Source organism: Cucurbita pepo, chromosome LG01, assembly GCF_002806865.2.
Source record: "Cucurbita pepo subsp. pepo cultivar mu-cu-16 chromosome LG01, ASM280686v2, whole genome shotgun sequence".
NCBI classification, from domain to species: domain Eukaryota; kingdom Viridiplantae; phylum Streptophyta; class Magnoliopsida; order Cucurbitales; family Cucurbitaceae; genus Cucurbita; species Cucurbita pepo.
In genome coordinates this window covers 11413226-11421236 of record NC_036638.1, presented here as the reverse complement: position 1 = coordinate 11421236, position 8011 = coordinate 11413226, and the positions used below count along the sequence as shown (strand labels likewise).

The 8011-nt window shown below is 36.7% G+C and overlaps 1 protein-coding gene across 2 annotated transcripts; it reads right to left on the bottom strand.

Moving 5' to 3' along the window:
• Nucleotides 1-1687: 1687 nt before the first annotated feature.
• Nucleotides 1688-5044, bottom strand: LOC111793235 (NADH dehydrogenase [ubiquinone] 1 beta subcomplex subunit 3-B-like). 2 transcript variants are annotated; one of them, XR_002814903.1, is made up of 3 exons: nt 4725-5038; nt 2644-2684; nt 1688-1940 (listed from the first exon to the last, which is right to left on the bottom strand). XR_002814903.1 is itself a non-coding variant. In XM_023675029.1 (2 exons), exon 1 carries the CDS (start codon nt 4956-4958, stop codon nt 4734-4736), a length of 225 nt encoding a protein of 74 aa, XP_023530797.1. In that variant the 5' UTR covers nt 4959-5044; the 3' UTR covers nt 1688-1940; nt 4725-4733. The 2 variants fall into 2 exon arrangements, 1 of the variants encoding a protein (XP_023530797.1); XM_023675029.1 differs by lacking the exon at nt 2644-2684 and having other exon boundaries at nt 4725-5044.
• Between the last annotated feature and the right edge of the window lie 2967 nt (nt 5045-8011).

Sequence of the window (8011 nt, the reverse complement as noted above, 5' to 3'; positions counted from 1 at the left end):
TTTTTTTTATATAGAAAATGTCGCAATAGCTCTTGCTTCTTCCTTGTAACCATACCAACTTCAAAATTTCATTAATGAGGAACTTTGGAACAACCTACAAATGCCAAGAAATCAATAGAGAGATATCCCAATCATAATTGCAGCCTTGAGTGGTAACATCTTAGACAACATCTACACACAAACGATGACATACAATTGAGGATTTTTGGTTTGACTGATCATGTTCCTCCTCAATTTTTGGAGCTGTTTACCTGCCAGATGTTGGTATGGAGGGGTTATAGCAAAAATTGAGGATTTTTGGTTCGATTAAAGGACAGAAAATGAAGCTTCCAAGATTGCTTGAAATGGTTTGAAATTGAGTACTTAGTGAATGGAAATCTAGAACGATTTTGTACTAATTATTTGAATTAGGAGATTCCAAAATTGTCGATTCAACTTTGATTTGATTGATGAACTTTTGAGACTACACCTAGCATACTCTAACCTTCACTATCTGAGAGCATGTTATGCCTACATGTATACCCATGCCCATTTATGAACAAGGATTATTTACCGATGTTAGATTATTTAACCATATGACTTGCTATGTCTTGTTTTATGAGCCATGATTGATGTCTCATAGATGTTATTTATTGACTTGTAGTGCGGTGGAACAGTTAGGACACAACCTCTAATCATGAACTCGTCTTGATTGGCAATGATCTATCTAGTATGTATATATGAAAGAATCCCCCATTTATGACCTAAAATATAATGTAGAGAGTTATTGAGGGAGCAATAAATAACACTGAGTAGTTTTCTATTTAGTCGAGCATGCAACACACCTTTATCAAAATAGAAAGAACCTAAACAAATGAAATATTTTCATACAAAATCATTTCCAAAAAGCTAGCGAACAAATTGAAAAGTATGTTAGATACAATGGGTTTCTCTAATTCAATATACTTTCATACAAGGTCCCTTAGAAATAGACAAGCCTAGTTAAATAATATGAAATCTAAAAAGTTAGATTGCTCTCAAACTGAATATAAGTAAAACATATGATTGAGCCGAGTAAAACTATTTGAGGAATGTAACGTTAAGTATGGACTTAGCAAACATTGCACTTCTTTGATAATGTATTCAAGGTCAAGTAAGTCAGCATTTATAAAAGTACTTCTATGTTTTCTACACTTTTATTATAGATTCATGTTCTTGATCCCATGGTTTCTTCTTGTGTTTGGATTTTCAATGTAAACATCAAGAAGGCTTAAATAAAAAGAAATTTAAGAGAAACTTACAAACAACCAGGACACAATCAACTTGCTAACAATTTATCTCTCTACCAACACTACTTTCGATATCTAGTACACAAATTTAAGTAGGCTCAGACATGATAACTCGATATTAAATTCAAGTACAACATGTGGCAGATGGAGAGTCTGAACTATTAATCGAGAGCATATGACTAAACTAGTTAAGGCTATGTTCGGTTAACCAATAAACAACATTTTATTCCCGAGGGAGTTTGAAGTCTTTGAACAGATAGGATAACCTTAATGATTGAAGCAAATGACACTATTGTAGAGCACCAATGACCTTCCTGGAGGCTAAGAAAGTGAAAACCAACTTAAATAACTGTAACTCCCTCTAATTTCCAACTATGTTTCATCATGTTACTAGAAACTAGCTCAGGAAACAATATCGGTTAGAATCATAAGTAAAATGAAATAGATAGAAATATTATCAGTGGTGATGAGCCAAATGAATGGATAGAACCACTAGATTATAAAATTAAACATTTCAGTTCTGATGGAAATTTCAATCCCAACCTCATCAAGTACATTCACAAGCTTCAAGCGCTTTGTCCAGCAAAAGTTTTACTTTTATTGCACATAGAAAGGTGAAAGGTAATGGGTGTTATGCAACTCCAAGCTTAGATTCAGCTACCACGAACGCATCTGCAAAATTAGTTGCCAGTCACATAAGTTGGACATATTACAATATTTGCAAACATATTAAGAGTGAAGAGATAGTGAAAGAAGCATCTTATGAATAGAACACTAACACATCAGGAAAAAGTATAACATTATCATAGAAATTTAACCAATTGACAACATCCAATCAAAAAGTAAATGAAAAATGTTATCTGATGGATATGACAAACTTTTTTTTTTTTTAAGAAACCAAGTTTTTATGGTGAGAAATGAGAATATACTAGGACACTCCAAAAAACAAACAAACAAAAAGGGAATCCGAAATTTAACTGCGTAAAAAGACACTGATCCAACCAAATAAAACATATCCCATCAATACAAAAAGGTTATGTAACCTATGTTCACTAGGAGCATTAAACCTAACAGCCTCAAACTTCCTTGCACAATTTTTCTACTTCTCTAAAGATCATATTATTCCTCTCCAACCAAACGCCCCACAAAACGACAAAGAAACTAGCATGCCACAAAAATTTTGCCCTTCTCTCAAGATGAAGAACTCAGAAGCACCACCTCCACCATAAAGTAACCATCTTTAGTCCAGGCCAAACATTAAACAAACAAGCTCGTCAACCACACCAAAGGTATTCTTTTAGCAGACAGGAGGAGGACCTTGACGATATGTTCTGGGTATGCTAGTTTGTGCAAGTACAACATAAAAGAAGAGTACCTTTGAACACAATCCATGTTATTGAGTCTCCCATGTAACACCTGCCATACAAAAAATTTGATTTTCATTGAGATTTTAACCTTCCAAAGAGAGGAGAAAGCATAGGTATATAAGGGAAAAGAATGGGTAGACAAAATGTGGAAAAAAAAGGAAGGGAATCCCCAAGAATTGAACTTATTGCAAGACTCTGTATACCCAAGGAAAAGGGTGTTGGTCACAAAGGAGGGATGGAAGAACGCCATTTGTGCTGCCTCTCTATGAAAAAAGGGCAACAAAAGACTGGAAGTCAAATATCAGATATTTTGAAAAAGGCAACATCGAGGCATTGGATGCAATCTCTTGTTTGAGGGATGGTATAACCACATAAAGAAACAATGAAGAAAGAGGAATATCACCTACCCAACAATCCTCCAAAAAATAAACCTTCAAGCCTTACCAAACGGAACAATTCATAGACTAGTGCCCTTGGAACCACCACTTGAAACCCACTTAGAACTGTGTATGGACCATATCTACTCACAATAGCTTTGTACCACAAAGCATTAAGATCCATGAAGAAGCTCCACAATCATTTTAACAGATAAGTCTTCTTACGTAATCTCAAGCTCTCAATCCCTCTAATCCTCCTAGCTCCAGCACCTTCACCACCACCTCCCACTTAACCAAATGAGTTCCTCACCTCTCATTGACCCTTTCTCACAAGAAATTACTCATCACTCTCTCAATATTCTAATTCACTGAGACCAGAAGTCTAAACTAAAAAAATAATAATAATAAAAAAAAAAAACCAAAAATAATCGGGAATCCCACACAACACCAACCAGATAAGAGTGAATCTCCTACCTTTAGAGAACAGTGCATTTTTTCCACGTAGACAACTGTTTTTGAGTTTCTTTTTTCCATGAGAGGATTGAAAAAAGTCTGGACTCTTCGAATTGTTCCCCAAATTAAGTCCTAGATAAAATGAAAGGAAGGGACTCACCTCACATCTGACCAAAAAGCCTAAGAACGCAACGTAAAGACAATAATTTAAGCCTGTGATGGAGCTTTTTCCCACCCTAGGTTAGAAAAAACTTCAAGGGAAGACAAAAGACCAATAAGATTAACAAATAATCTTTCCTGCCCTGAACAAAAGGTGAATGTCTATAACACTGATAGACGAATTAACTCATTTCCCACCTTAAACTCCTTCACAACCTCGTTCTCCATTTATAATGACACTAACATGCTAGAACATCTACCACTCAAATTACGAGAAAGAGCGATACAGGATCCTCTTACTTAAGACCCCTAGAAACGAAGATCTTGCCACATTTTCCACGAAAAGATGGGAAATTTACTAACCTAATACAATTCCATATCTAGGTTCTCCAATTAAACCCAAATCCCCTCTTCTCAATGAATTTATCCAAGAAGTTGTACTCCACATGGTCACGTGCTTTTTCAGAGACAATCTTAAAAACCACCCGTCCTCTTTTCTTAGCGTATAGTTCTCAAAGGCTCCGCTAGTAATCAACACTTGCTCTAAGTTAGATTTCTTGCAATAACGGTCCCTAAGGAGTCAGAGACAGACTAGAAGTACTTATCGCATGGCTTAATTTATATATCACATATATGGTACTAAGAATAAAAATCGCATCCATCCAGCAAACGGCAACATAAATATGAAAGTTAATCAGGCTAAACTTCCAACAAATTCAATATCGTTCGCAGCAGGAAATTATTTGGGTTTCTCCATTAATTTAGAAGTAAATATGAAAGACGGATCTAAAGCATCGAAAGATTGTATAGAAGATAAATGCTCAACACAATACTTCTTTTTTAAAATTAATCACACATCCAATTTAGGAAGAGGCGCAAATTTCTACAGCACCACGACATAATGGGCAAACTTGACCTAGAAATATGAAGGAAAAGAGCACCTCCGTTCTCTTCAGATGACAATCTGATAAAATTTTCAATTAAAACATACAAATAAGGGGAAATTGATATGCATGATTCAAACACGACAAAATCCCTTCCGATGGCGCGGGGAAGAAAGTCTTAGAATAAAAATCGAAGGGAAGAGTTGGGGAAATCACCGGTAGCAGTTAATGGGTGGCGGAGGATGCATCGGCATGGTGGTGGTGAGAAGAAGAGGGAGAATAGATCCTGTTGTAGACTTGCTCGCCGACAAGGTAGATGCCGAAAGCGACGAGGGCGATGCCGAGGCCAGGAGTGGCGTGTCGGAACTGATTGGTGAGACTCGGATGCTTCCTCCACTCGTCTCTCCTCCTGAAGAACTCTCCCGTCGATCCCAAAGGCTTATTCGCCATTGCAGACTGCTCTGATTTCCTTTTTCCTTGCACAAGATGCAAATGCCCACGCCCTTCCCCTCTCTCAGTTTTCAGGCTTCTAAGCACCAACACAAATTACTTTATTACCCTCCTTTTCAATGGCTTTGACTCTTCATTTAAGTTAAATTTAAATTTAAATTAAATTAGATTTTTTATTAATATTATAATTTTCAAAAACATTATTTAAATAAATTATTTTTAAACTTATTGTTTTGCATAAATTTTCAAATGTAATTTTGTATGCGTGGAGTACCTCTCCTAACTCTTTAATTTTTGCCGAGGATGTATATCTGATTCGAGAATTGGAACACTTGAGGTTGAATTTTTAACTTTCGAATTTTTAACTTTGAATATCTTAGACTTGTAATTGATCGAAGATCTTCCGCTTAGAGCTTGTTGAAGGTCTTCGTCTTTTGGCTCATTGAAGGTCCTTTTAAAGGTCTTTTGACCTCCATTAGAAGTTGAATTCATGGTTTGGACCTAGGCTTGTTTGTGCTAAATTTGGGCCAAATCATTGCTTGAACATGAGCTTAACCATCATTGGACTTGAATAGGTCAGTTAGTGAGATGGCTATAAAGAAGACGTGCTGATGAGTCGCACAAAATTTGCATGTAGGCTAGGATTGGAAATTTAAGTTTTTTTTCTAAGTTGGCTATGGCAGATGAGATTGGGGTAGTAGGTCATAGGCACTCCCGACCCTCGACTCCCTCATGAAAGTTATGTGAAATTCCAATTTAGAAGGTGTAGAAATTGATTGGGAATCAAATGGTGTCTATATCTCACGAATTTGGAAGAAACTGAAAGTTAAACCCAAGACTCAATACTCATGATTTAAGTACTCTCGAAGCTCGACTCTTGTCCCAAATGTTTATCCAAACTCCGTTGTGTCAAACGTAGATGGTTGGTTCACCTCCCACTTCTGGAAGAGCTTATTGAGGGCAATGGTAATGCACTTGAGGTTCAGTATAACTTTTTACTCAAAACGGACGAGGAAACAAAGAGGTTGAACCAAATCTTAGAAGATATATAATTGACATGTCAGAATTTGCATTACGAATTGAGAGAGAGAGAGTCGCGACTTCCAAAGTTGTCATCTTGGTGTCGTCATCGCTGCCTCCTTTCAAAGTTGTGACTTTAAAAAAGCGAAGAGTCGTGACTTCTGGAAGACGAAGAGTCACGACTTCCGAAAGACGAAGAGTTGCGACTTCCGGCGCCATGAGTCGCTATGACTACTGCTCCTCTGATGACAATCGCGGTTGTAGAAGACCACAATGACAGCCGCCCTCCAATCCCACATCTACACAGCCTGTGAGCTGCTCCTCGGACCGGAGATGACCATGACGATAGCCGCTCCTCTGACTTTCGATGCAAATAAACATGTACAGCTGCTCCTCCTCAGGTGACGCCTGCACAGCCCACAACAATAAGGATTTTGCATCAACTAGCAAGGATTTTGAATTCATTTGGACAGTAACCTTTCCCCATCCACCGGCAAGAATTGTGAATCCATTTGACAGTAACCTTTGACCCATGACACCACACCAATTACTTTCTAGCACCACACCAAATACTTCATAGATGCAAAACTGTCATCGATAGGAAGACCTATACAATCTATTAGAAATCACCAACAACTTTTTTCCTATCATTGAACTAGGGCGGTTTTCCATGGCTGAAAACATCTCATCAAGCATTGCTATTGGCTCCATTAAACCCTAGATTCTTCCAGGAGAATGGTTTCCAGCACCGACCATTTGGATATATCGTGGGGCTGAAATCTCATTGTTTCATGAAATTGGGGTCTTAACAAACTGTTTATCTCAATGGGGAAATAACGAAAATGTTGAATAGCTTTTTTCAATCTTATTGGAAATTATTCCTTATTGTTCATTAAAATACAAGATCATCAACTAAACTCAAGATCTTAGAAGACCAGTCCACAGATATATTCATCTACCTACACAATCCTTGCCTAAAACTAAAAAGTCGTCATAAATGCTAGAAAATAAAAGATAGAGGTAGAAACATACCTTTCGATTCTAAACAAAAAGGCAAAGACAATCAACAATGAGTTTTCCCTCTCCTTTATTCATATTGTATGGGATACGATGGTAATTGTCACTCAGAAACATTTTTACTATGATTGGTTTATGATAAATAGAAGCATCCCATCTATGCTCAATGGCTTTCGCCAACTAAACCCCTATAAAGCAAATAAGGCGATTCTCCGTTGCATGTCAAAGGAGCAAGTCTCGTTAAAAAAAAGCATAAAAAAAGTTGGAAACTGTGCGGTGAAAATAGAACGATGGTCTAATGAAAAGCACTTGAATTGTGCGGTGAAAATAGAACGATGGTCTAATGAAAAGCACTTGAATGACCCCATGTTTCCCTCGCAGGGAGGTTGGATTCAAATAAAATAAATAAATTAAAAAAAAAAATTGTCCCTCAATCGTTGGGATATTGAAACTTTGAAACCCATAAGAAATGCGTGTGGAGGTTTTGTTGAGATTGCTAAAAACACCACATCGAGAGTGGAGCTCATGGAAGCCACCATTTGTATTAAAATGTTAGTGAAATAGGGATTGATGGAATGATTGATAAGAAGATTGAATTATGAAGAGCAATAATACTTCATATTTATACAGAGAATACAAACGATATTCAGAAAATCTACCTAAAAATATGGAGAAAATCTGGTAACAAACTAGTAAACAAATCAAAATAAAATCTAATCAAATCAAAACTAAATCAAATAAAAAACTAGATCTAACTCCTAACTGAGATTTAATTAGATACTAACTGACAGCAATCTAAACAAATACATGATCTTTAACACTCTTCCTTGTTTAGATGTTGTGAACTCCAAGCTTTGTTCTGAACACCCATCTTGCTCAAATTATTTTTCTGTTTAGAGGTCGATCAACCAACTCCCAGATTTTGTTTTTCTCGATCACTGAAAGCTCCTCCTCGGACAGGTGCATCATCAACCAAAGCATCTTGTCGTTCATCTTTAGACTCTTCTAACATGCTA

Coding starts and splice junctions, on each gene's coding strand:
- LOC111793235 (XM_023675029.1), bottom strand. CDS start 4,958: ATGGCGAATAAGCCTTTGGGATCGACGGGAGAGTTCTTCAGGAGGAGA.